This window comes from Sus scrofa, chromosome 10 (genome assembly GCF_000003025.6).
Source record: "Sus scrofa isolate TJ Tabasco breed Duroc chromosome 10, Sscrofa11.1, whole genome shotgun sequence".
Classification (NCBI taxonomy): domain Eukaryota; kingdom Metazoa; phylum Chordata; class Mammalia; order Artiodactyla; family Suidae; genus Sus; species Sus scrofa.
In genome coordinates this window covers 48,481,292-48,495,807 of record NC_010452.4, presented here as the reverse complement: position 1 = coordinate 48,495,807, position 14,516 = coordinate 48,481,292, and the positions used below count along the sequence as shown (strand labels likewise).

At 44.0% G+C, this 14,516-nt stretch overlaps 1 protein-coding gene across 4 annotated transcripts in view; it reads left to right on the top strand.

Annotated features, from left to right (window-relative positions):
- MCM10 (minichromosome maintenance 10 replication initiation factor) overlaps positions 1 to 14,516 on the top strand; it is a 42,630-nt gene extending 28,114 nt beyond the window's left edge. For all 4 annotated transcript variants that reach the window (XM_021064865.1, XM_021064867.1, XM_021064868.1 and 1 more), the window contains exons 15-20: positions 156 to 300; positions 1,196 to 1,314; positions 2,467 to 2,580; positions 5,741 to 5,886; positions 10,862 to 10,904; positions 10,989 to 14,516. In XM_021064865.1, coding sequence (XP_020920524.1) covers positions 156 to 300; positions 1,196 to 1,314; positions 2,467 to 2,580; positions 5,741 to 5,886; positions 10,862 to 10,904; positions 10,989 to 11,072 — 651 coding nt within the window. In that variant the 3' untranslated portion in view covers positions 11,073 to 14,516. The remainder of the gene's footprint in view (positions 1 to 155; positions 301 to 1,195; positions 1,315 to 2,466; positions 2,581 to 5,740; positions 5,887 to 10,861; positions 10,905 to 10,988) is intronic.

Below are 14,516 nucleotides of genomic sequence, written 5' to 3'. Positions count from 1 at the left end.
TACTTGTGTTAACACTGCCAAGTAAAATGAAGATATATTTTGCTAATACATATCTGAGAACAGCCAGAATTTACTGCTTAATCACTGGAAATGGGCCCAGAGCTACAGGTGCTTATCTTTTAGATTTTCAGCTCCCTCTCTTTCTGTTTTTCTAGTTAGCTGCTATAACCAAATTAAGGGCAAAAGGCCAGATTCTTACAAAAACAGACCCAAACAGCATCCAGAAGAAACTAAAGAAACCTCAGGATGTCCTGGAAGTGAAGGAACGTGTGGAAAAGAACAGCACATTTTCTCTGCAAGGTACTGCAACTTTAAAACCTAGCAATGTGAAAGAGACACCACTTACAAAGGAAACATTCCAAAACGTAACCAGCTTCTCTGACATCAAAAGTCATTATTTTACTTCCGTTTACCTCTGTGAGGAATACCTAAATAGAATTTCTACAGCGAGAACTGATTGTTTCTTATAATCACATTAAATTAAAATGGAATTATGCACAACTTGAAAGCTTGAGATTATTTCATTGAATCTTTGCACATATATATTAGTATAAAGATTTACTTTGAAAGAAGTAGAATTCCTTGGCTTTAAATTGCCCGGTTTTTATCTTTTTTAAAACTCTGAAGTTGGCAGTGTCATTTTAACATCAGTTTGTGAATAGGGATTTTGTTGTTATCTCTGGTCATAATTGGCTCTTATTTTAAGGTGAAAAAGAGAGTCTAATTTAAACTACCCCTATTCTAGTTCTTACTTCTCAACTCACCTCTTCTTTTTTTTTTTTTTTTTTTGTCTTTTCTAGGGCCATACCCAAGGCAAATGGACGTTCCCAGGCCAGGGGTCCAATCGGAGCTTTAGTCGCCAGCCTACGCCAGAGCCACAGCAATGCGGGATCTGAGCTGTATCTGCAACCTACACCACAGCTCACGGCAGCGCCAGATTCTTAATCCACTGAGCGAGGCCAGGGATCGAACCCAAAACCTTATGGTTCCTAGTCAGATTCATCAACCACTGAGCCACAACGGGAACTCCTCAACTCACTTCTTTAAGAGCCTTATTTTCTGGTACCAAGGCGGGGGTGAATTCCCTTTGAAGGGTTGTAGAGGGAGGCAGAGGAAATAGGAGCAGCAGAGTCGGTGAGACTCACTGGCTGGGAAATGCCTCTGTAACGGCTCACACTTTTCCTTTTTGCTCTAGCTGAGGATGAACTGGAGCCTGCCAGGAAAAAAAGAAGAGAACAGCTTGCTTACCTGGAATCTGAGGAATTTCAGACACTTCTCAAAGCAAAATCAAGGCACACGGATGTTCTAAAAGAGGTATGAAAGAGCCCAGAAAGTCCAAGGTGACAGAGATATCCTCAGACCTGGGCACTTTTTTTTTTTTTTTAGGGTGTATCTGTGGCATGTGGAAGTTGCCTGACTGGGGATTGAATTGGAGCTTCAGCTTGCGGCAATGCCGGATCCTTAACCCACTGAGTGAGGCCAGGGATGGAATCCTCGGGGACACTATGTCGGATTCTTAACTCACTGAGTCGCAATGGGAACTCCTGCCCTTCTTTTGACTAACAAATGACTAAGGAGATGGTCGTATGTTATTTCTTTCTACTGGAATTGAAACTCATTCAGGAGAGGTGCTCAGGCCGACCCTGAAAAGACCTTACAGCAGAGCTCCTTGCTCTTGTCACCACCAAAGACCTTGCCTTTGTGCCTTGTGTAGCTGTGCTGGCTCCAGCACTGTGACCACATCCTACAGTAAAGATTTCTCTGCGCTTTTACCGTCTCACTATCATTCTAAACAAGCAGGGCTTGCTCCTGCCAAGTGCTTTGTCTTGAGAATATCGAATGGACTGGGGAGGCATCTGGCACCTCTGTAGCCGAGTCTGTATTGCAGCAGTAGAAATAGTTCCCTTGGGAGTTACTTCGTGGTGCAGTGGAAATGAATCCGACTAGGAACCATGAGGTTTCGGGTTCGATCCCTGGCCTCGCTCAGTGAGTGAAAGATTAGGCGTTACCATGACCTGTGGTATAGGTTGCAGACATAGCTTGGCTCTGGTGTTGCTATGGCTGTGGTGTAGGCTGGCAGCTGTAGCTCCAATTAGACCCCTAGCCTGGGAACCTCCATATGCCTCAGGTGCAGCCCTAAAATGCAAAAATAAATAAATAAATTTCTTTAAAAAAAGAAATAGTTAGCTTTTGGTGCACACTTGGCCTGATGACTTTGTTAATCATGTCAATAGTTTAAATTCATATTTAGTGTTTTACACATCACCAGATGCTTTCATACCCTCTTTTTGCCTATTAAGAGCTTGTTTCTAGTTAACTATCTTTGGCTTGCAGTTCATTGAGCCACTACCACGTGTCCTCATACGGTTAGCTTGTCTTTTCAGTTCTGATTTGATTATTATTGAACAGATGCTTGAATATATATTGGATCTGGTACGAGGTCTTCTGGGTGTCTTGTCATTCCAGGCTGAGGCTGAGCTACAAGAGCAGTATTTTGAACCCCTGGTGAAGAAAGAACAAATGGAAGAAAAAATGAGAAACATCCGGGAAGTGAAATGTCGAGTGGTGACGTGCAAGACGGTGAGTGCAGGAGACGGCTCTCAGCGGGGAGACTCGGGGGCCGTGGGGCCGTGTCTTGTGACTGGAGTCCTGCGAAGTTCATTTCATTGGGCTGGAAACTCAATGGCATGTGATAGCCCAGGACCTGTCTTCCCGTGACCCTCATGGCAGTGCCTTTGTGATGAGATGTTCCTCATTTGGCCACAGCTCGCAGTTCTGCGGACCAGCCTCTTCCCCCTTTACCTTTGGGCTTGAGTATTCCTCTCTCTCCTCCTCAAGTTTGAGCACATCCTTAGTCCATAGTTCCCAGTCCCTGGGGCCTTGTTTGAACAACTTGAGCACCAGGCCAGGGATTGAACCTGCACCTTCATAGTGACCCAAGCTGCTATAGTTGGGTTCTTTTTTTTTTTTTTTTTTAATGATTTTTATTTTTTCCAATATAGTTGGTTTACAGTGTTCTGTCAATTTTCTACTCTACAGCAAAGCGACCCAGTCACACATACATATATACATTCTTTGTCTTCTCACATTATCCTTCATCCTGCTCCATCCCAAGTGACTTGATATAGTTCCCAGTGCTATACAGCAGGATCTCATTGCTTATCCACTCTAAATGCAACAGTTTGAATCTACTAACCGTAAATTCCCAGTCCATCCCACTCCCTTCCCCTCCCCCTTGGCAACCACAAGTCTGTTTTCCAAGTCCATGAGATCCTTTTCTGTGGAAAGGTTTATTTGTACTGTACATTAGATTCCAGATATAAGTGATATATGGTATTTGTCTTTCTCTCTCTGACTTATTTTTCACTTAGTATGAGTCTCTGTTTCCATCCATGTTGCTGCGAATGGCATTATTTTGTTCTGCTTCATGGCTGAGTAGTATTCCATTGTGTGTGTACACCACATCTTCTTAATCCATTCATCTGTTGATGGATATTTAGGTTATTTCCATGTCTTGGCTATTGTGAATATTGCTGCAATGAACTATGGGTGCATGTATCTCTTTCAAGGAAAGTTTTATCTGGATATATGCCCAAGAGTGGGATTGCTGGGTCACATGGTAGTTCTATATATAGTTTTCTGAGGTATCTCCATACTGTTTTCCATAGTGCTTATACCAATGTTTTTTAAGGTTTTTTTCTTTGTTTTTTTTTTTTTTTTTGCAGTCGAATTCTTAACCCACTGCTCCACAGCAGGAATTCCTTTTATTTTATTTTTTTATTTTTTTGTCTTTTCTAGGGCTGCTCCCACGGCATATGGAGGTTTCCAGGCTAAGGGTCTAGTTGGAGCTGTAGCCGCCGGCCTATGCCAGAGCCACAGCCACACGGGATCCAAGCTGCATCTGTGACCTACACCATTCCTTTTAAATATACCTGCATAGCTAATCAGCCCTGTGAACATATATGAGAGGAGAAAGAGCTTACCCAGTACCGTTTTCTCTGTCTTTATTCTAGTTAAAACCTTATATTCTCAGAGTTCCTGGTGGGCTAGTGGTTAAAGGATCTGGCATTGTCACTCCTGAGGTGTGGATTTGATCCCTGGCCTGGGAACTTCCAAGTGTTTCAGGACATGGCCAAAACAAAGCAAAACAAAAAACAGGAGTTCCCATCGTGTTTGAGTAGAAATGAATCCCAAAAAACAAAAAAAAACCAAAGCATAAAACCTTAGATTCTCCTTTACCTTTAGGGAGTGGTCCTGAACCAGCTGCCACCACAATTAGAGCTTCCTTGAGAAAGATCTGGAGTATCAGTAAAGCTCTTGCCTTGGAGGACAGTGTTTACTCAGACCACGTGGCCGTGTTAGGACAGACTTTTCCTGTTGCTTCTGTAACAAGTGACCACCAACCAACTGGGTGGCTTAGAACAACACACATTTATTATTTTGGAGTTCTGTAGGTCAGAAGTCTGTGTAGGGGAGTTCTCGTCATGGCACATTGGAAACAAATCTGACTAGGAACCATGAGGTTTTGGGTTTGGTCCCTGGCCCCACTCAGTGGGTTAAGGATCAGGCCTTGCCTTGAGCTGTGGTCTAGGTTGCAGGCGAGGCTTGGATCCTGCTTTGCTATGGCTGTGGCATAGCAGCGGCTGTCGTTCTGATTCGACCCCTAGCCTGGAAACCTCCATATGCCGTGGGTGCAGCCTAAAAAGAAAAAAAAAAAAGTCTGTAGGTCTCACTGGGGTAAAATCCAGGTGTCAGCATTTCTTTCTGGAGTCTCCAGGGGAGAATCTGCCTCCTCACCTTTTGCGGCTTTTAGAGCCCACCTGCATCCCGTGGCTCATGGCCCCATCCTCATCAGAGACAGCAGCAGCCAGTTGAGTCGTCTCATGATATTGCTCCAGCCTCCTTCCCTGTGTCCCACTTCCACTCTGATGACCTTTGTGAGTCATTGGGCCTTCCTGAACAATCCAGGATTACTTCCCAGTCTTATGATCAACTAATTAGCAAACTTAATTCCATCTGCAACCTGAATTCTCCTTTGCCATGTGACGCAACATACTCCTAGGTTCCAAGGAGTACAGAGTGCAAATCTTGGGGGGATGGTTCAGGGTGACCACTCTGCTCTACCCTCTTTGAGGTTGCCAAGGCTGAGAGTTTATCCAGACTCAGGAAGGTTACCAGAAATTATATTGCACTCTCCTGGCCCTGTTTGAACCTTTCCCCACCATTTCTTGTTCTTTTCAGTCCTTTTGAGGATCAAAATTAAGTTACTTAATATCTGTCTTGGTTTTACTGCTTATGTAATAGGAGTGATAAGCTCTATCCTTTTCATAGGCCTGGTAAGAGAAAAATGAGAAAGAACAGCTCATCAGCCTTCCTAAATAAACCCCCTGCCTATAATCTATTTTATAATCTGGGACTACAGCAGATACAGGATAGACCAACCAAAGCTATTTAGAGATTTCCAGTCCTTTTCTTCCTTCACCCTTGCTGTTGTCTTGAGGTCACAAGTGGTTATTGTGTAGTTCATGCCTGACCAGAAGTTGGGGCCAACATGAGAAAAAGTGATGTCAGGAGGGGGAAAGCTAGGAGATCACACAGATCACTGCAGCTAGAAGATAAGATGGCAGCTCCACCGGCAGCTGGCCTCCTATTCTCAGGAACAGGAGGCCCTTGTGGCTCTTGGCCTGTTTCTCCTTCCGTGCTCTTGACCTGATGTGTGCCTCCTGCTGATTTTATGCAGTGTGCCTACACCCATTTCAAGCCCCTGGAGACCTGTGTCAGCGAGCAGCACGACTACCACTGGCATGACGGCGTGAAGAGGTTTTTCAAGTGTCCCTGTGGAAACCGAAGTATCTCCCTGGACAGGCTCCCCCAGAAGCACTGCAGGTAGGGTTGCTGGGGTTCTTGGTCCCATCCAGCCTTCCTGAACCTTGTTCCAATTCCTGGGTGATGCTCTTGTTCCCAGGATCTCTGGACAGTCCTCGATCTCAGAAAGGTCAGCTTGTTCTGCAACCTCTTAACAACCTGAGGATCCCCAAACGCTCTCGGAGGAAGAGCCCCTGCCCCTTTCACGGCTGTATCCCCAGTACTAAATCTAGTGCCCAGCACATAGTAGATTGTCAGAAATGCTGGTTGGATAGATGAATGGGGCTTGGGTAGGGTGGGCTGGTGAATATGTGTTTGTAGGAGGCTCAGGTAGGGAATTTTTTTCTTCACTATAAGGAGTTAATTGTTCAGATTTTTAAAATATGTGAGTACATGTGTTTTAAGGGACTTTGCGCTTTTACTTTGGGGGAAATTTCAGATACAGGGGCAGAACTACTGGGTTTGACTCCTGGGGCATGATTCATGCAGAACAGTGTGAACAATCCCTGTGGAGTTTGGGGAGGACGATTACACAGCTGTTTGTTGAACATCGTCCTTGGTCCGTTCAGTTCCTTCCTCATTCATGTGTTTCTCTAGCGCCTTCCTCACTCACTGTGTACGTGGTCAGATGTCTTTTCTTCAGTGTGGTTTTATTTTCCTTTATCACTGTAGTGTGTTACATGGTTCAATTTTTCTGAAGTTGAACTTCCCTTATATTCCTTGGATAAACCCTACTTATCTTGATGATGTTTTAATTTTGTACACTGTTATAGTCAATTAGCTAATATTTTATAAGTGATTTTTATATCTATTCATACATTCATAAGTAAATTAGACTTTTTTTCTCTTATATAGACTTACCTGATTTTGGAACCAAGATTATATGAGCCTTATCAAGTGGATTGGGCAGCTTCCTGAAATAATTTATATTAAATAGTAATTATTGCTTGAAAGTTTAGTAAATCTCAGCTATAAAATTATTTAGACCTTGTTTTTTAGGGGGAAGGGGTGGCTTTGATTACCATTTCAATTTCATGGTCTTCTACCAGTTTCAGCATTTGATATTTTTCTAAGAATCTGCTTCATTTAGATTTTCAAATTTATTAACATTTAGTTGTCCCTAATATACTTTTTCAATCCATTACTTGCTATTTTTTATTAATAGGTATTTACTATGTTTTGTTATTTTTTTTCTTCTCTTTTTCAAGATCAGTGTTGACAGAGGACTCTTTGTTTTGTTAACCTTTTTTAGAAAACCCTCTTTCGGTTTTCTAAATGTTTATTGATTTTCTTTCTATTCTATTGATTTCTGCACTTATTTTTCTGCCCTTCTTATTTTTTTGGGTTTACTTTTTACCCTTTTGTGTACTTTTTCAATTAAACACAATTAGTTTGTAACCTTTCTTTTTTTTTTCTCTGTCTTTTGTCTTTTTAGGGCTGCACTCGAGGCATATGGAGGTTCCCAGGCTAGGGGGTTGAATCGAAGCTACAGTTGCCAGCCTATGTCACAGCCACAGCTGGGGTCCGAGCCTTGTCTGTGACTTACACCACAGCTCATGGCAATGCTGGATCCTTAACCCACTGAGCGAGACCAGGGATTGAATCCACGTCCTCATAGATTCTAGTTGGGTTTGTTAACCACTGAGCCATGACCAGAACTCCAGTTTGCATCCTTTCTTATTACCTCATAAATCTATCTAAAGCTGCTTATTTCTGAATAGTGCCACAAAGTCTGTCTGACATAGTCAAAAGTATTGCTTTTTTTTTTTTTTTTTTTTTTTTTTGGCTTTTTTGTCTTTTGGGTTTTTAGGGCTGCACCTGTGGTATATGGAGGTTCCCAGGCTAGGGGTTGAGTCGGAACTGCAGTTGCCGGCCTATGCCACAGCCACAGCAACTCGGGGTCCCAGCCGCGTCTGCAGCCTACACCACCGCTCATGCAACAAGGGATCCTTAACCCACTGCACAAGGCCAGGAATCAAACCTGCGTCCTCATGGATAGTAGTCGGGTTCGTTAACCACTGAACCACAATAGATACTCCATCAAAAGTATTTCTTAATGACCTGGGTGATTTCCTTTTTGACCCAAGAGTTAGTAATGTTTAATTTCCAAGTAGATGGGGTTGACTTTATCTTTTTTGTTAATTAATTTCCAACTTTATTCTATTATTCTTTTTTTTTTTTAATTTTTTTTTTTGTCTTTTTTTTTTGTTTGTTTTTTTTGTTGTTGTTGTTGTTATTGTTGCTATTTCTTGGGCCGCTCCCGCGGCATATGGAGGTTCCCAGGCCAGGGGTTGAATCGGAGCTGTAGCCACCGGCCTACGCCAGAGCCACAGCAACGCAGGATCCGAGCCGCATCTGCAACCTACACCACAGTTCACGGCAACGCCGGATCGTTAACCCACGGAGCAAGGGCAGGGACCGAACCCGCAACCTCATGGTTCCTAGTCGGATTCGTTAACCACTGCGCCACGACGGGAACTCCTTTTTTTTTTTTTTTTTTTTTAATAATTTTTTTTTTTTTGTCTTTTTTTATTCTATTATTCTTGAAGGATGTAACTTCTATGATGTTGGTCCTTTGGAATTTGAGGCAATTTCAAGGTCACCTTTTAATCAGTCTTCCCAAGAATGTCTCACTAGGATAGTCTCCCTGCCTTTCTGTTCACTTATTTCGTTTAGATTGTTGTTTGTTTCCTGGAGCCCAGAGTTCAGGTTTCTCCAAAGCTGATTTGGGGTGGGGAAGCACCCCAGTGCATCACCTTGTCAGCAGCTGGTTTGTGAAATGTTTTACAGTCTAGAATTGTTTTAAGTAGCTCCTTGTGTATTGATGCTTGACTTCTCTCCAAAATATTATAACAGCGAGAGCTTATATAAAAACATTTGAGTATCAGAGGAGTTCCTGTCATGGCTCATCAGATAATGAATCTGACTAGCATCCATGAGGACAAGGGTTTGAACCCTGGCCTCACACAGTGGGTTAAGGATCCAGCAATGCCGTGAGCTGTGGTGTAGGTCGCAGATATGGCTCGGATCTGGCATTGCTGTGGCTGTGGTGTAGGCTGGCAGCTACAGGTCCGATTGGACCCCTAGCCTGGGAACCTCCCTATGCTGCGGGTACAGCCCTAGAAAGACAAAAAGACGGAAAACAAAAACAAAAAACATTTGAGTATCAGAGAAATACGTCCTAGAGGATAAACAGTAAGTATAGCTCAAATGGAAGAACATGATTTCTTTCAGCCTCCAAGTGGCACTGTTATTTTTGCTAAGACGATCAGCTTTGGGAGTTCCTGTTGTGGTACAGTGGAAATAATCTGACTAGTATCCCTGAGACCGTGGGGCCTATCCCTGGTCTCGCTCAGTGGGTCGGGGATCCAGGATTGCTGTGAGCTGTGGTGTAGGTCACAGACTGGGCTTGGATCCCGCATTGCTGTGGCTATGGCATAGGCCGGCAGCTGTAGCTCTGATTTGACTCCTAGACTGGGAGCTTACATACGCCATAGGTACAGCCCTAAAAAGGAGGGGGAAGAAAAAAAAAAGATGATCGGCTTTCTCTGGTCTCTCTCATCAGTTACTGTACTAGAGCAGAAATGGGCAAAGTTTTTCTCTAAGAGGCTGGGGAGTAAATATATTAGGCTTCATAGACCCTACAGTCTGTTTTACAACCCTTCAACTTTGCTGTTGTGGCAGTCATAGGAAACTAACAGACAAGTGAGCATGGCTGTGATAAAAAAAAAAAAACTTTATGAAACCTGTGGCAGGCAGGACATTGTGTTGAAATGTCGTCATTGATCTTGTAGTAGGCTGCACAGGTTCTCTCAGTAGATGCTGAAGTGGTTTCTAGATGGAGAAGGTGGTGGAGAGGCTTGGGGTTAAGCCCTCTGACAGCTGATGTATTTCTATCCTGCTTCTCTCTTTCCCGGAGTAAACGTTGTAGAAAATCAGCTTTATTCATAGTGTCCCCGTGCCTTCTCAGACTTGGGCTGATCTACCCTGTGAAACAATGAGAACAAATATACCCTTTGGCTGATAATAGAGTAAAAACATTTGGGTTATGAGGAGTTTCTCGTGTGGTGTAATGGGATCCGTGACGTCTTGGGAGTGCTGGGACGCAGGTTTGATTCCCCAGCCTGGTACAGTGGGTTAAGGCTGGCGTTGCCACAGCTGCTGTGTAGGTCGCAACTGTGGCTCAGATCTGATCCCTGGCCTGGGAACTGCGTATGCTCCAGGGTGGCCAAAAAAGAAAAAAACAATAACAACAACAACAACAAAAATTGGGGTTATGAAAGGATTTCCTTCCTGTTGTGTTGGTTTAATACCAAATTTTTTTGTTAATTTTATAATGATTTTTATTTTTTCCATTATAGCTGGTTTACAGTGTTCTGTCAATTTTCTACTGTACATCAAAGGGGCCCAGTTACATATACATGCATGCATTCTTTTTTCTCACATTATCATGCTCCATCATAAGTGACTACATATAGTTCCCTAATACCAAATTTCACATTGACCTTTAAGTGGAAAATCAAGATATCCCTGTCTTCCCTGTTCTCACTAGTGAAAAAGATGGAAGGATTGTCCAGACCAGAAGGAAGAGTCATCCTTTCTTATCACAACCATTCGGTTCCAGAAAAGAGGAAGAGGCAAAGCCATAGGCTGCAGGTGGCCATCAACTAGCTTCCTCCATCCTAGGGTCATCCCAGGGACCATCAATAGAAACCAAGCTTGCTCGTCACCTCTAGTGTGTGCAGCCCTGTTATAGTACCATTTGAAATGCCTTCTCTGAGGTATCTAGCTTCTTACAGAGTTGAAGACCATTTCTCAAATGACTGGAGTGTGTAATTTTCGGTAGTAATAGATCATAGCCTGTAATACGAATGTCACCTTGGTCAGCGTCTGCTTAAATGGGGGAGGTCTTCCCCCAAGTGCAGGGAGCACTGTTATCTTCATGGGTGTGTCTCGTAACCTCATCTCTGAGTAAAGCCTATCTTTTCTGTTTCAGTAATTGTGGCCTCTTCAAATGGGAACGGGATGGAATGTTAAAGGTACGTCCTTTGCAAGGTGATTGATTCCAGTGGCTGGTACAAATGATGTTGACCCATTTCTTATTAAACTTTCCATTTTTCTAGGAAAAGACAGGTCCAAAGATAGGAGGAGAGACCCTGTTACCAAGAGGAGAAGAACATGCCAAATTTCTGAATAGCCTTAAATAGCCCTGACTTCAAACAGGTACCCACAGCCTATGTTTCTTCTTGTGGTTCTGGAAAAGCCGAGTATTGGCTCTGAATTGCCCATGTTCCTGATTGACACAGAATGAATACGTGTTCGTAACAGCCTACAACTTTGCCTGCTTCCTTTGTTGTGTTGGTTTAACATCAGCTTTTACATTGACCTTTAAGTGGAAAATCCAGATACAATTGTCTTCCCTGTTCTCACTGCTGATGCCCCAAAACTGGAAGGCAGATTGAAAGCTGTGTTTCTCTCTTGGGTTACAGAGTACGCAGTGTGGTGTCTCACTCACAATAAGATTCTGGTATTTATATGAACACCCAGAGGCAAAGGAATGAATTTGGCTCAGGTAACTTGCCTAAATTTGGGGCTTCAGTTTCCTCACCTGTCAAATGAGGAAGTTGGACGATATGAGCATGAAGTGTATCTTTGAGCACTCAGAAGTGTACAAATAATACAACTTTTTGCCATCTAGAAAATTATGACCATCGCCCTTGACATAGTCTTGCTGTATTAATACAAAAGCCAGATTCCTTCTCTTGGTGCTACTGTTACCTCTATTTTGTTCTTCAAAATCAAGTCCTTGATGCACTTGGCATTTCAGTTCATATTGTATGACTGTGCCCTTACAGTCTTGTGGAGCTCTGTAATGGAAATACCTAAAATTTCATCATTTTCAAATATGGCTTTATTTAAATATGACTTAAACTTTGAAACCTCTAACCAAAACACATGCAAAATGTGAGAAGGCATGAAGCCCAACTGGAAAACAGAAGCATCCCACTAGGAGACTCCTGTGGCATTTGGCATTGGCAGGTATGCTTCATTACACATATCAAGAGTTATACCTTGGGGATCTCTGCGACGATGGAGGGTGATGGGCAGCTGGGACTTGGGGTTATGTCTGTGGCCCCTGGAGCATTAGTCTCAGCTCTTCTGCTTGCCAGTTGTGTGACCGCGGGTGAGGTGCCTGTCCTCAGGGTCCACAGTGGCGTGGACTCATGTGAATGGCTCAGGCACACAAGGGCGCCGCAGGTGTGACTGTCAGTGTTTGTGAGCACAGGGACCCGAGGAAGCGGATCCTGAGAGGAGCGTTTGGGTTGCGGGCCAAGGAGGAGGTGTCACAGTTGAGACTGGAGAAGCAAGCAGCAGGCCTTAACTTTGCAGGGCCTCCTTGGCTATGGTGAGGACGCGGATCTCGATCGTGTAGTTGTTGGGAACCACAAGAGGCCGTTTTGAAAAGATCACTCAGCTGTTGCTTGGGGAATGAGGCGGGGGCCGGGGGTGCTAAATTCAGGACGGTGCTCAAATATCAGCACTTGAGGGAAGGGAACGGTGGCCTGGACAGAAGGGTGATGGCAGAGATGGAGAGCGGCGGCTGGCCTCAAAGGAACAGGTGGAACTGTGCAGGAGAGGGCATCAGGATAAGGTTCTGGACTGGATATGGAGAGGGAACCCTGAAGGGGTGGGAGGCAGACAGGCCAGATGATCGGATGCACCAGGCGCCCCACCCAGGGAGGATCGAAGTGGTGACAGAAAGCAACTCTGGGGCAGCTCAGCCTGCAGGGCAAGCCCCGTGCAGTCTGAGGTTCCTGTTCCCGTGGAGGTCGCCAAGGGCAGTGGGAATGTGGAATGTAGCCATCATTTTGTACAAACATTCGGTGCTCAATAAGCTTCTAAAGAATTAGTAATTTTGTGAGGACCATGGGCCAAAAGAATACAGTCAGCATTCCAGATAAGGCAGGATGGGATTTCACTGGGTTGGCTCCATCTTGTTCTTCAGCCAACTCCAAGGCGCCCGTAAAGTTTTGGGTCTTTGCCCTGAACCAGCCCAGGCTTTGGAGTCACCTGCAGGAGTCTGGGTGTATAGCTAGCTCTGGTAAGGTCACCGGCAGAAAAATAGATGATGAGGAGGATGTTACTCCTGAAAGATCCTTTCCAGGTCCTTCTTCAAATGCAGCTCAGTGTTTATGCATGAAATGATCAAAATGTCTAGGATTGGCCTTCAAAACAGAATGAAGGGACGGAGGGCAGCGCATGGGGTGTCGATGGATCAAAAATGGCGGAGCTACTAATTGTTAAAACTGGGAGTTCCCGTCGTGGCGCAGTGGTTAACGAATCCGACTAGGAACCATGAGGTTGTGGGTTCGGTCCCTGCCCTTGCTCAGTGGGTTAACGATCCGGCGTTGCCGTGAGCTGTGGTGTAGGTTGCAGACGTGGCTCGGATCCCGCGTTGCTGTGGCTCTGGCGTAGGTTGGTGGCTACAGCTCCGATTCAACCCCTAGCCTGGGAACCTCCATATGCCGTGGGAGCGGTCCAAGAAATAGCAACAACAACAACAACAAAGACCAAAAAAAAAAGACTCGGTCGCAGGTATATGGAAGCTTATACCCATCTCTGTTTTCGCATTTGTTGTAAAATGTGATGAAAAGTAAAACATCAAACAAGCAGCTTGTCTTCTCCATGATGCCTGCCCAGTGCCCCTGGGCGCAGTCACCACCCCTTCCTCCAAATCTTTGCTGTATTTTGAATGTTGATCTGGCAGGAAACTTATTGTGATGGTTTTGTTTATCTGTGTCACCTGCTGTCTTCTGTATTTTAGTGTGGTTTGATTTCCAGGTGCCAAACCAGTGCTGCCTTATTAGTGCTCAGTGTACGTAGGGTGGATGGAGAGATTTTTAAAATTGTGAATACCAGGAATTTAATAAATGTTTTCTGAATTGTTTATAAAAGGGGGGTTGCAGTTCCCATTGTGACTCAGTGGTAATGAACCCAACTAGTATCCATGAGGATTCGGATTCAACCCACGGCACAACTCAGTGAGTGAAAAGGATCCTGTGTTGCCATGAGCTGTGGTGTAGGTCACAGACGAGGCTCAAATCTGGAGTTGCTGTGGCGTAGGCCGGCAGCCGTAGCTCTGGTTTGACCTGTAGCCTGGGAATTTCCATATGCCACAGGTGCAGCCCTGAAAAAAGCAAAAATGAATGAATAAATAAGTGAAATGAAATGATAGGTCAAAACTCATGCAGATTACCATCAAAAAATTCCACTTACGAGAATCCTCTGCCCACGCCATGTGATTTTCCAAGTACCATTTGATCCAAGTGAATGTCACCTAAAGATTGGGTAAATTGGTGGATTATTATATTGAGATTTGAACTAGAGCTGGAAATAATTTGTTTCCCCTAAGATGGTATTATAGTAGAAGCATAACACTTAAGGGGAAGAGGTTGTGGGGGATTGTTGATTTAGGTTTTCAAGACCCAGAAATAAATTTCTCATGCCTTGGATTTCATCGAATTCTGCTCTATGTAGAAGGTGCTGGGTTTGTGTTTCCCCTAAGGTCACATCCTAACGGCTATATTTTTAAGAATATTTCATTTCCCAGGAAGTGTTATTGTTTGTGTTTTTTTTTTTTTAATTATTTT